This window comes from Parus major, chromosome 4, assembly GCF_001522545.3.
Source record: "Parus major isolate Abel chromosome 4, Parus_major1.1, whole genome shotgun sequence".
Lineage (NCBI taxonomy): Eukaryota > Metazoa > Chordata > Aves > Passeriformes > Paridae > Parus > Parus major.
The window spans coordinates 65,290,404-65,308,868 of record NC_031771.1 but is presented as its reverse complement, the minus strand read 5'-3'; the positions used below and the strand labels follow the sequence as shown (position 1 = coordinate 65,308,868).

The window sequence follows — 18,465 nt, the reverse complement described above, 5'->3', positions numbered from 1 at the left end:
GTGAAGCTGCAAACCCTGAGAAGTGCGGGGAAGAACTCACTGGAATAAAAAATACAGTATATGCTATAGTCACATCATAAATGTCTAAATGCAACTGGTCTTTTATTGATCAGCAGAGAAGAAGGAAATTCTGTGTGGGGGAGAAATTCAGGCCGTGATTGACACAAAAATCTATCAAGAACTGCACGTCCACAGGGGTCAGCTTTGATTAAATTTGTTAAGACACAGCCTGGGATGCTGCACAAAGAAATAAGTTATATTCATGTAAATTTATTCTATATCTGGTAAGTGGCTTTGGCAATGTCTGTCTGTAGGTATGTGCTGGTGACTGCCTGATTTTAATGTAATTTTCCTGGAAGTTTTCTGGCTGGAACTTCCATTAGAAACGTGATTTAATCCAGCTGCTGGTTGTCGTGTTTTAAATTTTTTTGCTTTTCAAGCATGGTAGTTAAAATTTCACACCATAATATGAAATTCATAGCTCAGTCAAGGGACAGAAAATAGCTGTTTTTTAAGTTTGAAGACAGGGTAAAGTTGAGGTAGACTTAATTTTTTGTTCATGCAGATTTATGGACATTGTGAAAAAGAATGTGACCTGTGTACTCTGTGACTATCTTGACACTGTGGATGAACATCTCTGAGAAACAAAAGTGACTTTAACTTTCTTGGTAATTTTTTTTCTGTATCACAGAAAACACTAAAAAATACTATTTTTAGTGCTTTAATGCTTTTAACCATCTAATTTTGGAGATTTTTTGAATGAAGTTTTAAAACTAAATCCTGTGAAAGATGGTTTCTAAGGAAATCTAGAGAATCCAGAGTCTTTTCTCTAGAATCTAGATAATATTTTTTTAGACCAAAAACCACCCTGATCTGTTCACTTAAATGTATGTTCTCCCTAGCTCTCTTTTCACTGAAGTATATGAAAACATTTTTTTTGCTCACAGAAGTCAGCATGTGCTAGTTCTTGATAGAGGAAAAGGTGTCCATGGAAAGAAATTACTGGAAAACAGGTTTTTTTTTTAGATAAACTAGAATTTCTATTCATCCTGAAAGGTGAAGTGGAATGTTTAATGGGAGAATGAATTTGGACTTTTGAAGGAACTTGTGTGTACAGTAAACATACTCTCCTTTTTCACATAATATCTGTGATGAGGTGCTCTGTGACTTGCTTTTTGTCTGGCTCTAAACTCATGCCTGAGCTGAAAACTTTTAGCACAAAGATTTGAAGTCTTTTATTCAGCAAGTCACTGGAGCCGTGGCCTGAAAACCCTTACCTTGTTAATTAAAAATACTCCTTATCTATTTTGAATTGTGTATTACATATGGAAGCGACTTCAGTTGTTATTTGTGTTTGCAATGCTCCTCCTGAGAAATCTGGCCCTCTAAATGCCATTCCATGCAAATACTCTAATGCTGGCTCTTTCAGACTCTTTTCCATCCATTAATTATCTTTCAGCTCTCTGAGAACTGAGCTGCAGAAAGACATTAAAATTTCTACTCCGAAATGATTTAAAACACTTCTGATGAAAAAGCAGATGTAGAGCATCTCCAAGAGTTGGTATACAGAAAAGTAGGGTCAGGGGTTCCCAAAACCAGGAGTAAGGCTGCTGCAGGTCCATGGCCCCAGTTCAGAGCAGGAATGAGACTGATCCTGTATTTCCAGTAGGCACGTGCACACAAACACCCATATACAGCTCATGTAAATATATACGTATATATAATATACATATATATATATATAATTTATATTTATGGGTGACCACACACGTCAGGCACTCAGCACTCACTTTCTCTGATTCTGTGAGACACTGGAACTGTTTGCCAAAGAGGTGGTGGATGCCCCATCACTGGAAATATTCAAGCTCAGGCTGGATGGGGCTCTGAGCAACCTGGTCTAGTTAAGATGTCCCTCCTTATTGCAAGGGACAGACTAGGTCACTTTCAGAATCCCTTCTAACCCAAAATATTTTATTTTTCTATGAACCAAACTCAACAGCACCAATGTCTTGTTCTGCTCCCCTCTGTTCTGATCAGGATTGATCCTTAAGGGGAAATGTAAAAGTGGAGAAAAATTGAAATGTATAGAGGTGTCCCTGCTCATCGCAGGGGGGTTGGAATTAAATAATCTTTGAAGGTGCCTTCCAACCCAAACCATCCCATGATTTTATGATTTTCTGTACACATGGTTTAGACTTTTTGGGAGAACTGCTGATGATGCTGGCTCTTGGGGAAGCCAGCTGGCTGTCCGAGGATCTTCGCTTCTTCTCTATTCTCTGCACCATTTCCAAAAGATTTATTTCTGTTTAGCCTTGGCTGGAGCTTTTCTGATATGGATTTCACTTTTCAGTGTTTTGTTTAAGCTCATGTTAGTTTAAATTTATGAAAGTGACTTCCCTCTCCAGGGTATGTTTGTTTTAAAGGGTAGTTGGTGTTTGATATATTGCCTGAACACGACAGTTTGAGACAGATTTTGCAAAAGCAGTGATATAAGTTTGAAAAGTAATATGAATTAATACATATGGCAATTTTTTTAAACTATAATTATTTACATTGTCTTTACTGCTTTTGTGGTTTTATATCAAGATAAAATCAAAATAAAATTTCTTTAACATGCCAACTTCTGACAGTTGTCAAAAATAAAATTATATTCAGAAACTGAAAGACTGGGAAGTGGTGTTTCCTCCAGAAATATTTGACTTGAATATTAAAATCAAATCCTAAAATTATTGCTTGTTCTTTTAGAAGAAATATTACTGTTAGTAAAGATTTTATTTGAGAAAGTATTGCAGAAATGCAGCACTGTTAAAAGAAAAAAATATCCCTGTCAAGGGACTGTAACTAGGCCATGTTTTGCAGTAAATATTTAACTCCACCACCTATTAGTATGCATGAAATTTCTGAATTTGGGTCAGATTTGGAGAATAGTTTCACTAGAATTTAAATTAAGAAAATTATTAAAAGGAAAAAAATAAATCTTACAAATTTGAGTAGGTACCTCAGGCAGTTATCTTGCCCTGTTCTGTCTTCCAGCAGTAATTCCCAAACCCGGGTAGGCTTAATCCACAGTGAGTAATCCTCAGGAGCACTTAATGTGCAGCCTTTTCAATTAAGTTCTGAGTTAACCATGAGCAGTGTTCTGCAAGGAGATTTTCTCCATGCATGAAATCTGTATTTGTGTCCCCTCTGTGCATAATTCAATGTGGAGATTGGAGCTGAAGTCCCTGACCCCTCAGAACAGTTCTGTGAAGCTGCAGAGCACCACAGGGTGAGCATCTCGACCTCCCCTTTTGAAACTGTTCTGATTTATGTGTTACTGAAACATCCTCTGACTTGCAGCTGAGTGCTGGGAATGAAATCACTGTTGATTCATTAGGCAGAAATTCTGAACTGAAATTCTTTTTCTTCAACATTATAAAAAAAAAAAAAAAAGAAGGAAATAAAAAAGGAAAAGTTTGAGTCATCTTTGAACTGGAAAATCAGTTATTTTAGTCTGTCAGATCAAAGTATTTGGGAGGAAATTCCCTTTAGCTTGGTACAGGAGTGACCTCAGATGACTGTGTAGGTCAGTGACGGAAATTTTTAGCAGAGCAAAGGAACTGAGAGTTTCACCAGCTGTCTAATGATGGATAGGGAAACTGGTGGGAGATCAGGAGTGTTGCAGAGACTTTGTCTGGGATATTTAAATTGGGAAGTAGCATACTGAAGGGAGAAAGAGTCAAGGAGATGAGCTTGGTTATTGCTTTATATTTCTTTCACTGAGTGAATTTTCAACCTTTCAGAAACTAACTGGAAAATTGCAAAAATGATTGTGATGATTGCATTCCCCCCCCAAAAACCCCAAAACCAAAAAACCCCAAAACACTACTGACAAACGTAGACAAATATCATTCTATTGAGTAAATTCCACAAAAGAATTTAGTTTCTAAAAGTGGTGTTTTCTGTGTTCAGAATGTAATTGTAAATACTTCTGTGGTTCATCTAAAATGTGAAGATCTTGGGTTTGGATCCATGTTACCAGGATTATTTCTGCTTAGTTTAAAGGGGGAATGGCATTAAATTGAAGGAGGTCAGGTTTAGATTAGCTATTATGGGAGAATCCTCCCTGCAGGGTGGTGAGGCCCTGGCACAGGTTGCCCAGAGAAGCTGTGGTTGCCACAGCTCTGCTCCAGGCGAGCAGAACTGTGGGAGTGGAGGTTCTTCCTTTCCTGGTGGCTTTTGCAGAAGGTGGGAGCTTCACATCACAGGTGGTTGTTTACGGTTTGCAACCATAGGCGCTGGCAAAGATTAATTTTGCAATTAGAAACTGTTTCAAGGTGAATTTTTCAAACTCTGGCAGCAGTGAGGAAGTTCCTGGGGTCAGGCTGCCGTGTGTCTATGTGGACAGACCGGTGCTTTTATCCCCACACCGTGGGAATCACCACTTTTATCACACAGCAGCCATGTCAAAGCCTGTAAATGGCGGGAACGTGGTGGCAGCGATGCAGACCCCACATGAGCTGGAAAACTTTTGTCTGCCTCTAGAACTGCTCTGTGAGCTCCTGCCTTTCTGCTACAGGTTGCTGCCATCTTGTCTCTTTGTTTCTGGGGCCCTCTTCCACCCTTTTGGAGGGGAACGATGGCACCGTCTTCCCTTTGTCCCTCAGCCACAGGGCCGCCTCAGACGGGCGCCATCTTGGGAAGGCTGATTCCAACATTTGGGTCTCTGTGTGTGTGAGGCTTGTGAGACTGGGCAGTTTTGTATCTAGCAGTTATTTACTGTTGTTTTTTACCTGTTTCTGATCCATTTGTGAGTAAGCAGTTGTTTTTTCACTTATATCTACTCATAATCTTTACTGCTGGCAAGGGATGGGTTGGAAAGAAGCGGAGGTGACTCATCTTGGAGTGTCCAAATTTTTAAATGGTCTTAAACCAAGACACTGCCCCATCTCTGGAAGGGTTCAAAGCCAAGCTGGATGTGGCTTGAAGCAACCTGGTGTAGTGAAAGTAGTGAAAGGTCCCCCTGTCCATGGCAGGGGATGGAGCAAGATGAGCTGTAAGGTCTCTTCCAAGCCAAGCCATTCCATGATTCTGTGATTCCCCAGTGTCATTTAATAAGAAGATAAAAACAGTCCTTGGAGCACTAAACTTTATCTGGGGATCTTCCCTGCCCTCATGCTCAGTCCTCCTATTTGCCTACAGTACGTTTTGTTCTGTGTTCTTTATTTTTGACTGCATTTTTCATGGCAGTCATCCAACTTCAAAAGTTGTATAAAAGCTTCTTTCTCCCATACAGATTAGGCTTTAATTTTGGATATGGTTTCAGAAAGTGGTGTTCGATGAGAGAAGTATTAAAAATGACAGCATGAAAATTTGAAATACACTTTCTAATATCTGAGTCCTAAAAGATGCTTAGTCAGTATATAAAAGGCTTTAATTTATTGCCTTTCCATTTACCATTTTGAACATGTCTTTTTCTGAAGTACATTTTTCACATACTACAAAGGCCAGTAATACTTTACAGAGTGAGGGAATATAAAATGTTATAATCAAATAACAGGCACTGATTTCCTCTGAGAAGTGTCAAATTATAGCATTCTGATCTCCAGCTATCTCCTTCTCTCTGTTTTAATCCCTTTATCAGAGAAAAATTCTTTTTAGACTTTAGATCTGTGAGATACTCCAACTGCTGTTTATATATGATCAAGGGAAAAGGAGCCTGTTCTGTATAGATGATGGAATTTTGATTTATTTTTATATCTACTAAAAATAAAATTGTAGGCTCTTCACTGATTTTGATTTCGGATGTTTGCAAATTTCATTCAGCTATAATTGTTCCAATTGACTTTGAGATCTAGGCTTTCCCCCCCCCCCCTGCTTTTTTTCCTTTTTTATTTTTTGGTATTTTAGGTGTAGATAAGTCCATTTTTAATCTCTTTTCATATTATGTGATTTCTACAGTATGTGATGAAATACATGTGTTTTTTCATCAGAAATTATATCACCTCTACATCCTTCACCTGTTTGTGGTGGATTTTATGGTTTTAAACTGCTCCTTGTTTTATTTGTTCAACACTGATCTGTCTGAACAAAGAATTTGGGTGGAACTTCGGCAAAAAAGGAGATTTTGTGACCTTTGTGAAAAGGGGACAAGGGACAGGCAGCTCAGGAAAGCTGCAGGGACTTTTGGGGGTCATGCAGGGAGAAAATGGCAAAGTCCAAAGCCCAGCTAGAACTGAAACCTGGCTACTGTCATAGAAAACGAATAGAAAAGGATTCTATAAATTCATTAACGACGGGAGTAGAACCAGTTTTGGGGGCTTCATTGTGTTCCCATCTCTGCCCTTCAGCTCAGAGCACTGGGTACCTGAAGGACAGCTCCTCTTCCTGTTGGAGGCAAAGAAGGAATTTAGTACTTCACCTTTTTCCTCATCCTTTGTGACTGAGTTTCACTCTGTGTCCAGTAAAGGATGGACATCATGGAATCTTGGAATGGTTTGGGATGAAAGGGACCTTAAAGCTCATCTAGTTCCAACGCTCTGCCATGGGCAGGAACACTTGTCACTAGACCAGGTTGCTCAGAGCCACTTCCAGCCTTGATTCTCCTCAGCCTCCCTTCTGCCATGCCCAGGTATTTATAAAGGACAGTCCTAACACTCAATCACAGTTTTTTCTATTACCTATACAGGCTTAGACTAATGATAATTTCTTTCTGTTCTCATTACAAATTTAATGACAATCATGTCTTGTTTATGAGCCTTTTCCTGTGCACAACAGCAATCTGCCTTTCTGGGTGTTGATGGAGGGCTATAGATTAGATTTGTGTGTTGATCTCTGCACTGGAATGTGAATTCACACCATGAAGCTCAGTTTTCTCATTATCTCTTTGCACAGAAGCTCTTGCACTCTTTACACATTCAATCAGTGAGTACAGTTATATAAAGGAGCTCTTATATTAACATAGGTGTCACGGCATGTATATGAATTCCCATTGAAACTGGTAATAAATTCTTAGGTTACTAAAATGTTGCCAAGTCAAATTCAATTAAAAACTGCTGGTTTTTTTAGTCTTAAAAAATTAATTTTTTAATGTTATTTCCAATTTTGGGAAGATAAACTTAATTTTCATGTAAGCTGATGCTTTGAGCATGGTTTTAGAATTTTTGATAAGTTGTTTTATGGCAAAAAAATAATTGCATTGGATCTCAAATATAGGTAATCATAAACAATATGTCCATATTATGTGAACTAATAGAAGAAATGACATAAATTTTTAAAAGTCCTCTTGTACCTTCTATCTGTTTCTCTGTGTAAACCTGCAGATGCTTTCTCTGTATATTATGTTGTCTTCTTTTACATCTTTTTCTTATTGTAAATCTGTGTCATAGATTTTCCCTGTGCTGATGGCTCTCCCATGTCTACTTTTCTCTTTTTGTATGCTCTGTCATACTGGAGTATCTTTCTAAATTTTTGTATTTAAATTTTTCCTGTTATTTTTGTCTCTTGGCTACAAGTCTCTCAATTATTCAACATTAACATGCCTGTCCTCTTAATCCCAGCTGGGATTGTGGGAAGGTTTTTTTTTAATTTTTGTAAGAAAACCATGTTCCCCAGATTAAGCAGTGCTCCCTGCTTCTCTTACTGCTCTGTCAAGACATGCAGGTAGGATCTAAATGTAAGGAAAATCATAAATTAGCAGAAACACAAAAGTGACCCTCAAAACAAATAGGGAGTTGATAATCCAGCAGATTGATCAATCTCATCATCAATCCTTCCCCCCTCACAGTGCTTCCCGTGTTCTGACATTAGCAACTTGCTGCTCCTTCTTTTCACAGATCACTGGGATTTTTTGATAATTTTTTTTTTTATGAAAACCCATCTTGTTGGAAAATATCAACCCTTTGAACTGAAGCTTATCTCGAAAACTATCTATTTCATATAAACTCTTCATTGGGTATTTTTTTTTTTTCATGTGATAATAGACAGTGATGAAACTGATTCTAATTATGATTTTGAGCTTAGTTCATGGTGCCTTGGGCACAGATAGAATCCACCCTTGAAATTGCTTTCCTATACAGTATTTGTGAGCCTTTTCAAGCCCCAGAATGAAAATAATATCCAGAATGGATCTGTGTGCTTAATGTTGAATGCCACAGTGGTTTTCTTGGAGTGCTTCCTTTTCTGTGAATTTTGTGTGCTTTTCAAATGTTGTTCCCTTCTATACCTGTTATGTTAAATTTATTAATGACAGTTCTATTTAAATTAATAAATTTTTATGCAGAAACCCATTAAATGATTAAATTCAAGATATTAATCACTAGGACTTACAGATTTTTCTTTGTTAGTTCCATTCATTTTAGTCCTTTTTTACAATAACGATTTTAATAAATGTACCATGCACAGTTCACCAGAAAGACAGCAACTTTTCCTAACATTTTCCACTGTAGTTTCTTGTTGAGGTGATGAACTATTCTACTTATTTTGAATGTGCTTCTTGAGGCAACTCTGCAGCATTTGGATAAAGAAGAAAATACTTATTTTAATAAGAGATTTCAAATTTTTTAGTATAAACATAGAAATTGTGGAAAAATTGGTGGTTGATGATAGGACAAGGGAGAAGAGCTTTCAACTTAGAGTAGATGTAGATGGGATGTTGGGAAGAACACCTGTGAGGGTGGGCAGGCCCTGGCACAGGGTGCCCAGAGAAGCTGTGGCTGCCCTTGGATCCCTGGAAGTGTCCAAGGCCAGGTTGGACAGGGCTTGGAGCAGCCTGGGATAGTGGAAGGTGTCCCTGCCCATGGCAGGGGTGGAATGAAATGGATTTCAAGGTCCCTTCCATCCCCAACCTTTCTGTGAGCCCATGTTTCTGTCAAACATTGTCATTGAGCAGCATGACTTTCGCCAGGATACAAATAAAGCCACATTATAATTCAGGTGAGCTTGAGTTTTTAAATTTGCCTCTGTATTTATTGATGTCTCAAGAGGTCCGATGTGTTTTCATGTTCCCAAACACAGTGCTGAGCATCTAAAATGTTCATGTTGATGTTCACTGAACTCTCCAGTTCAGTGAAGGCAGATTAGTTTAGTGTGTCCCTGAAGGATGTAAATCCATGGAGTAACTGAGTTGCAGACAAAGAGGGATTAGAAATGCTAATGTATCCTCACATCCCAAACAATTTAATTTTGAATTGAAATTTAATTATGTTTTATTGTACTTAAGTGTATCAGTGATGTTCCAAATGCACTATTAATCTGACTATTAATTAGAAAAGTTCTTTCTAAAACATAACATTCATGGATAAATTGTCTTACATTGTCATAGATATTGGCTAAATATCTTAAAAGTTCTGTATTCTTGGTATTTTTTGTCCCTTAGGAAAGAAGTAGTTGGGTTAATTAAAATTACATATTTTAATGGTCCATGAAGTGAATGATGTGGTGTGTTCTTGGATCTAAAAGAGAACATTGAATCTAAAAAACCTACTAGATTTAAGGATATCCATTATGCTTTAAAATGCAGAGTGATTCATCTTCCATCGCTCTATCTAAATGTCAAATGTAAAGCGAGTGGAATGTAAGTGAACTGGATTGTCTGTACAATCAGTTCCAGAGAGACACAGCTCTAGGAGCTGAAATGTGATGGGAAAAGATTGGGCTTGATCAGAGATGCCTTTTCTGGCCTTGAAATCCGTTAGAATGATGAAAGCAGTAGTCATGCTCGCAGAGATGGAGAACAAAGTCCCAGCTGCAAGCGAAAGAGGAGATGAGTTTAGGGGACATAGTAGTAAAGATTTAGAAAAAAGGTATTAAGGAAAGGGAAGACTAAACTGCCATTTGTGTGAAGCTTTTAGAATTCTGAACAGAATTTTTAATGCATATTTGTATTTAGTAAGTATGCAGGCTGAAAATGGTCTACAAATTACTTCCCACAGTCTGATAATGTCAAATGGACGTTAATACTGAAATGAACATGGTCAGCTATGGAGACTGGATTTTAAAGTACTGAAATCAAAATACGATGTTTTAAGAGATGTGGTAAATAATCAATGTGATTAATAAGGTAGGAGGAGTACAGACAGTGAGAAACCAACCATCCAAGCCCAGATTAGGGTCATTATTCCTAAAATTTGACATTGAAATTTTCCTATAAAATTTTAATATTTGTTCAGATATATACTGGGATGGAAAGTGAGTGATCCTACTCTTATCTGCTGAATTTCTAGACAGATCCAAGGGGGATAAAACTACAGATCTTTGTTTCTTAACAAGACAACATCCATGATGCAAAGATTAACAACCTTCTTATATAATTTGAATATACCTTATTAACAAGTACGGGCTGTTCAAATGTATCATGTCATCATTTAGTGTAATCCTCACTCTTTTACATGGAATCTGCAGCTTAGTTTGGGTCTATATATTATTATAATTTAGGATAGCTTCATAACAGTGCTTTTGCTCTAATTATGAGAAGAGCACTCTAAAATAGTTCCATTATGTCATGAATCAGTTTTCTGTCTTTTTAATCTAGGACACATAGAACAAAAGTTAAAATCTGAAAGAAATGGATTCATTAGCCTCTAACTTTATTAATTTCTTCCATTTGAGAACTGCTCAGGAGTGGTGCATGCAATCAATTTGTCATTGTTCTGGTAATTATTTACAGGTGTTTGGTGTATTGTCAGCATCCCCTACTGATCACAGCTGTTTCTAGATTACTGCTCTGTGCCCATCTTCTCTCTCTTAATGAAACACTTCAAGGTTTTGGAAAAAATGACATTTCCTCTGTCTATTAACCATTGAAAGCCTTGGTTCAGTCCTTTCCTCACAGGTAGAGGTTTTACCTTAAGTTTGCTCATGAAATTCCAGAAGTTTTTTTATTAATGGCTTTTGCAATCATGTGTTGATAGATTTTTGCAGTTGTTAAACTCTGGGGACATGGTGGGATTGTTGGGGTGTCCTGTGTAGGGCCAGGAGCTGGAGTCAAGGATCCCTGCAGTTCCAACCCAGGATTTTTTGGGATTCTGTGAGTATTTCTCATAGCTGCAAATGGTCCTAGAAACCTGCAGTTCTTATCATTTGTACAGCAGAAGCAGAATTGTTTCATGGGCCTGTTGTAGTAATTGTTGAAATGGATATTTTGTGCAATTAGAAGGGACAGAAATACTTCCTTAAACCTGTCAGGACTCCTCACAAAAATGCACAAAGCCAAAAAGAGGCAACAGGGACAAGAGTGGAAGAAGAACACGGTGAAACTGAAGGACAAATGGGACATTGAGAAGAAATGGATTTAAATTGTCTACAGATATCTAATGAAAAGAACCTGTCAGATTCTCGAGTTAATTTTGGAGAGAGTTTTCCACTTCACATAGGATTAATTGGGGTTAAACTTCTGAGCTGTTTCTAAGATGGAAGCTTGATAAATTTATGAGTGTAGCTATTATCATATTAAGATTATTATTATTAATTATATTATCACTTGACTGACTGCAGTGGCAAGGAAGCAGACCTGATGACTTCAGATGTCTGTGTTTCTTGCATCAATCCAATTTTCACTGAAAGTAATTTAATATAGATTACGGAGCAACTTGAAATGCATTTGGGAAGAATGGGTAACTAAATGTAGGGTTGACTTTTTACAGATAAAAAGGTTTCTCTAAAAAACAATTGGGCTAGCTGAAGCTCCACTGTTACCTTTAGCCTAAGAGTGGATTGATACTAGTGCTGTAAAAGGATTAAAATATGTTAATTGGCACTGAGACAAAGAAGCCTTCCTTCCCAGAACTGCTAGTTTCTTTGGTTATTAGATTCTAAATTATGAACTACTAAATCTTGTCAAGTTTTAAACAACCTGCTGTGAACTTTCATACTCATACATTTTTTGGTTTGCTTATTTGATTGTGTATATTTAATAATTTTTGCTTAATTATTTTGGAGATTTATTTCATCTAATGTGAGCTTTCTAAGGGTAAATATCTAATTCATACTCTTTTAATGGTTTTTTAGTTCTGTTTGGTTTTTGTTTTGTTTTGACCCTCAGTGCATTTTTCCTCTGCCCTTGAGTGTGATTTTCAAATCTTTTTGCTAGGGATATCGCCTTGGATAATCAAGTCTAAGAAAATAATTTTCCTTCTTGCTTTCCTGGTGCCACTGGCCGATTATCAAATATTATTTCTTTCTTTCATAGTCCAATATAAATATTTATCTGAAGCTACACACTGCTAATTTGGCAGAAAACGATAAAATCTCTTCAGCACCAAAATGGAAGTTAAACAATTTGCAGACATCTGATTCCAAAATCCAAAGCTTGCTTTGGCTGCCATTTCAGCTTGGATTTCTCTAAAATTCAGTACTTTCACTTACAAGAGTTTTGCTACTGGATGCTTGGAATCACTTCCATCTCTTCTGAATGTAACTTAGAGCTTAAATAAGGGAAAGCCTTGCTGGGATTTGCTGTGGTTGTTTGTGTCCCCTTGGGTTCAATCAGCTCAATATGCTCCAAGAGTGCATTTTGGAGCAAGCTCTCCACACAAAGCTGGGATTGTTGGTTTCCCTCAATAAATAATTGAAGGGAAGATGATGCCTTAACAATGTTACACTGGTTAGATGAAGCCAGTCCTGCACTGGGATCAAATTCCCAGTTAGGAAACTCATATGTAACCCTTGCTTACATACTTGGCTCTCAGCTGTTCTGTGGTTGCTCTCAATATCTCCTTTTACATGAAATATTTAAGTCATTGACTAATAATAACAACAACAATAATAATACTAAAGAAGTTTCATTCTCAATTTTTAGCACAGTCTCAGACAAGACTTGTGGATAAATTTTTCAAACAACTGATTGAATTTAAGTATGTGTTAGAAAAATCTTTGTGATGTCACAATTTCTTGCTCCTAGTTTCAATGTGTTTTGACACACAGGTAAAATACATAGGAAGGTAGGGACAGCAAACTCTGATCCTCCTCCAGAAACCTTGTTTTCTTTTTTAACTTGAATTTCAGCTTCCTGATGCTGAGCAATAAAGCATTTAAGTATGTTTAGAAATTTAGTTTGTCCTCTTTTTATCTAGCAATGATTGTTTTTTAATTGTCTCCTAAGAAATTTGGAGAGTTTTGCCAACCTTATGGAAAGCTAAGGGGACTATGTAGTCTTAGAAATGAACCACTTGAATTGTATTTTGGAATTGTATATTATCATCTTAACATCCAAGATACACTCCTTGAAAATTATAATTTGAACACACAGTCCCAATGGTAAATATAATAAGGAAAAGAGTTCTGATGGGAATTAATCACTGTGGCCATCTTAAATCTCTCCTCCACTATTTACACTGTCTTATGGGAAGTTTTGCCATCTGAGATTTTTTTTTTAATGTCATTGTAATGGTCATAAAAGCAATGTAAATATGCTTTGATTTCACATTAGAAATACTTTATTTTTGTGATTCTGCCCTGGAGACAAACAGAATTTTTTTTAATGACAGCAAAGGTAATATAAAATCTGTGAATCATAGCCAGCCTGGGAGAGGTGGGGTTGTTCAGCCTGGAGAAGAGAAGGCTCCAGGGAGACCTTCCAGTGCCTAAAGGGACTCCAGGAGAGCTGGAGAGGGTCTTGGGACAAGGCATGGAGTAACAGGACATGGGGGAATGGCTTCAAACTGCCAAGGGTTTAGGGTTAGATGGGATATTGGGCAGGAATTGTTCCCTGTGAGGGTGGTGGGGCCCTAGCACAGATTGCCCAGAGAAGCTGTGGCTGCCCCTGGATCCCTGGAAATGTCCAAGGCCAGGCCAGGCAGGGCTTGGATTGCCCTGGGACAATGGAAGATATCCCTGGGGTGGAACTGGATGGACTTTAAGTCCCCTTCCAACCCAAGGGTTTTGTGGTTCCGTGATTTTTTTTTCCCAACAACACTTAGTTTAGATTTTAGTGAGTTAATTATACTTTCTATAAAAAGAAAACCCACAAGGCTGGAAGCTAACCTGAGCGACCGTTTGTGTTCCACTCCCAGGAGAAACGATGCGGATCGCCTCGTCGGAGTTCGCGGACGACCCCTGCTCCTCGGTGAAGAGGGGCACCATGGTGCGCGCCGCCCGCGCCCTGCTCTCGGCCGTCACCCGCCTGCTCATCCTGGCTGACATGGCTGATGTCATGAGGCTCCTCTCACACCTCAAAATCGTAGGCATTTTTCACCCTCTCTGCTGGGTTTGTGTGCTTTGTGCGTGGGAGAACGGGATAAATCGCTTAGGAGGGTAGCTGTCCACATTCCTTACTCTCCACTTTGTTCTCTTCAAGAGCTGATCAGAGCTAGGGGTTAACACATTTCTGCATTAGTCTCATTCGTTTTCATAATTCTGCAGAAATTAATATTTCAACACTTAAAGCAAAATTTGTGAGCTGTCTTCATATCTTCTAATGCTGCTGTTAAACAGCTCTCTGACCTGACCTGAAGCATTTGATCTCCTTGCATCTTATCCCAATTACCTTCCCAGGATTTTTGTCTTCTGGCACAGTTTAGACACTATAGTTGTCTACTTTTCTTTTTTTTCTCTTTGTGACTTCTGAATATATCTAAAAATTGAATATTTTATTTGGAGAGAGACAATAGTACAATTGTCTAATCAAAGAATAAAGAGGAATTAATGATTTATGATAAAATTATAATATATATATCATTTATATATATGATATAAATTTAGGATATAAATTATTGTGATATAATAATAATTAATGAATTAATGATAGTTTGGACAGATTTATATTCACTTTTGACCACCACCATTCACATTTTTATACAGGAGTATTAAAAAGATTTTCAGTTGAAACTAGGAAACGTTTTTTTCCACCCTCCCTAGTTTTAGCACTGTTACATTTTTATTGCAGAAACAAATAATCAAAAACCTCTGAAACAAAATTGTGCAGAAAATCCTATACAGAATATTTAAAGCCTGCAGAGTGCATGTGTGAGTTTAACAGAGGAGATGAAGAGTTGCTTCTTTTTAGCAACTATTCAAAAATATTTCTTTTTCTTTTTATATATTTTTTTTAATTTGTCTTTTTGAAAGTGTAACTGTGCAACAATCTCATGTTCTGGAAAAACAGTGAGAACTCTTCAACTTGCAAACTGTGCAGATAACCTGAATAGCTGGAAAACAGTTTTCATAAGGAAAGAGGCTGTTTTTTCAGCACAGGTTCTAGTGAGCTCTGCTTTAATGAATTAAATGCTGCTCTCAGAATTGTCAGCACATGGCTCTGGTTACGTGCAGTGTAAGCAGTGTCTCTCTCCAATATGCTTTTAATTTTTCCTCTCCCTAATGCTCCATGTAACTGTAATTCAAACTGTCCTTTCCTAGCAAGGCCAACACTTGAATATCATAAACAACAAGTTTTTTTCTGAACATTATGATGAAAATTTTTATTCAAGCTCTTTCATAGGCAATGAGAAATTCTGTTGTCCCATCTGAGATTTCTTTTGCAGCAGAATACTCTGTTATATAAAATACAAATGTCCAGTGCTGGTTTGTAAGTGGGTGTATTTATTTGCACAGTTTGCACCCCTGATTTGCAAGGGCAGTGTGGTTTGTAATCTCTGCATTTATCTAATGGTATTATAAGTTCTGTTTCAGAAGTCAGTGATCTCTGGTTGTTTTCAGCAAAAATCAACATAAGGAGCTTAATTGTGACTTTTTTCATGTTAAAAAGGGTAATTTATTTCTGAGGATTAAACATGTAAATATCCTTATTTTACCATTTCACAATACTAACTGCTTTTAGACAAATGAATTACTAGGGGGAAAAGTGGTTATACTATACAAAATTGATGAAGGAACAGCTCTTCTATTGACTCGAAGGTAACCTTCAAAGACTTGTGTAAGTTACCCATAAAATTAATGAACTAAAATAATTCTGCATGTCAGAGTAATGAAGCCTGATTTATGCTGAATTGTGCTGTAATCAGTTTTCTCTGAAAGCATGTCAAAGGCTTCCAAGGAAATGGTGCATTTTAATTAGTGTTTTAGAGGGAATATATGCAGGTGCTTTCTGGAAGGACTCTTGGTCATTGCTTTCAGATTATCTTTTGCACTGCTAAAATTAGAAATAGTGGTTATTGCAGAAGCTTTTGTAACACATTAAAAAAACCACATACCATTATAGTATTGTGGTCATGCACAGAGAGAGTTATAGATCTCTTGTAATTAACTCCAGGCTAGTTAATTAGAGGAACAGATCAATTGAGTGTTTTATCAAGGATGGAGAACTCACTCCAGTGTGAATTTGTAAAACAGAAATTGTAATAATAAAATATCATTAAAAAGGAGCTTGTGCTCCTGTCCTTTCTAGTATTTCTCATTATTGATTTCTTAACTTTGGAATCTCTGCTCTTGAGCCCTCTGACATGGTAGAGTACAATCATCATCCTTTGAAATCTGATTATCAGAGTGGAATCTCTGACAAAATTTTCAGGAATTCTATTTAATATAGACCAGGACTTAGAAAAATGTGTATCAGTTTGTTGTGCTTGTGCTTGGCATTACAAACATAATAAAGATCAGGTATTTCAATGTAAATGTTTCTTGATAAAACAGGAAAATGTGTATATTTTGCAAGAAGTTCTGCAAGAGCAAATTATTTAATACAGTGACGATTTTGCAATTTGTGTTAATGGTAAAGCAGTCAGTTCATTTTTTGGAAACTCTGTTCTTCTTAGGAGTAAAGAAGAAATAACTTGGATTCTGAATAAGCTTGTAGCTTTTAAATTGGCAGAACTTGGTTTATAATTTCCAAGGTACTAGCTATGAATTTATGTTTCTGAATTATGCATTTTCCAACAGAAATGTATGAGTTTGCTACTCTGCTGCCCTGTAATTTGTAAATCTGCAGTAAGTAGGTAAAAGCTCAAAATGAAAATATACTCTCTCAGTGGTAGGAAAACACAGAGCAATTCAAGCAATAAAAAGACAGGTTCTGCACATAATTGTGCCTTTCTAAACTATTAGACACCAGCTACTGCTGAATTTATTGATTCCCAGCAGTGTCTGGAGAGCTGCAAACCTCTGCCCATGAACAGGAGCTTGTCCATCCCAATAAGCCTTTGCCTTTTGAGGGGAAAATTTGTTTTTCATGTTCTTATGAACTGCAGCTTTTAGTTGAACAATAGCTTTTAGCAAGAAGGATCAGTAGCATCTTTTCAGTTCTCAATATTTTTGCTTGGAATTGCATTTTTATCCTGTGAGGGAGAAGTGCAACTTCGAATTCCCGTCTAGTCACAGTAATGTTTCCTTTACTTATTGCGTGAAAAGAGCATTTTATCCCTGCAGATATATTTTTCTTGCTTTGCATAAGGTAAAGGTTCACAATATATTTGATGGATCAACTTGTTGATATTACTGGGGTTTTATATCTTTGTTAGCTACAGCATCACTGAATAACTGCAGGTGTGGTTTTTTGGGTAGATTATTTTCTCAGTGTTAAATAACTAAAGAAGGAAAGCTCAGAGCTGAGAAAAAAAAGGAATAATACAAATACTCTGGGTTGAAGTTATAATTTGTTTCACAAAGACTGTTTTGGATTTATCAGGATAAATTTAAACCTTAATGGTTAAGTTTGAATTTCCCTTTTAAATATTTCTTGTCCAGAAGCGATGACTTTGTTTTCCCATATAGCCTGTACCACACATTAAGAACATACTTGTGTATTTTGTTTTAAAGCCCTCAGATATTAAATATTTCATCTGATAAGTGTGAGTGGAGAAATTCACACAGTCATATCTTTGACATTAGTTTTACATGATCCCAAAGCACAGTAAATGGACAGTAATGCAGAGTGACAGCTGCTCTATTAAAAACCTAATTAAAGTTCGTGGGACTCTCATAAAGCTTCTGTACAGTGATGGATGTGAAACCTAAATTGGGTCCATGTAAGACAGAGTATTGGGTGGAATAGTCACAGACTTTGTCAAAGAGTGGATTAAAATGCTGACAGAGCTGATTTATTGTGTTGTAGGTAGAGGAAGCACTAGAAGCTGTGAAAAATGCAACAAATGAACAAGATTTAGCCAATCGCTTTAAGGAATTTGGGAAGGAAATGGTAAAACTGAACTATGTCGCTGCGAGGCGACAACAGGTGAGTGCAGGAGTGGTTGGAGAAGTCCATCTTCATTCTAAAGTTCTTGTGTTTTATGTCCAAGTCTGGTTTAAAATCTACAATGAACCATTAATTGCTATGTCATGGCCTATAATGTAATCACACTGATTATTTTTGAATGTGATGAAGTTTTCCAGAAGTGCCGTTTCTTTAAGAGTACCTTCCAAGAGGCTTCAATTAATAACAGATTGAAGGGTGAAGAGGGAAGTGATTCAGGAGGTTAAGGATAGTTTTAATTCGATGATTATTCCCATTTAATTCTAACCTGTGCAGATTTCAGGTCACTCTGACAGCTGGTAAAGCACGAGCTCTTTGCTAGTTCAGTATAATTCCAGTTCAGGAGG

The 18,465-nt window shown here is 37.1% G+C and overlaps 1 protein-coding gene across 2 annotated transcripts in view; it reads left to right on the top strand.

The window, feature by feature from the left end:
• CTNNA2 (catenin alpha 2) overlaps positions 1-18,465 on the top strand; it is a 405,963-nt gene that overhangs the window by 41,034 nt on the left and 346,464 nt on the right. For both annotated transcript variants that reach the window (XM_015624690.1, XM_015624688.1), the window contains exons 3-4: positions 13,989-14,155; positions 17,981-18,100. In XM_015624690.1, coding sequence (XP_015480176.1) covers positions 13,989-14,155; positions 17,981-18,100 — 287 coding nt within the window. The remainder of the gene's footprint in view (positions 1-13,988; positions 14,156-17,980; positions 18,101-18,465) is intronic.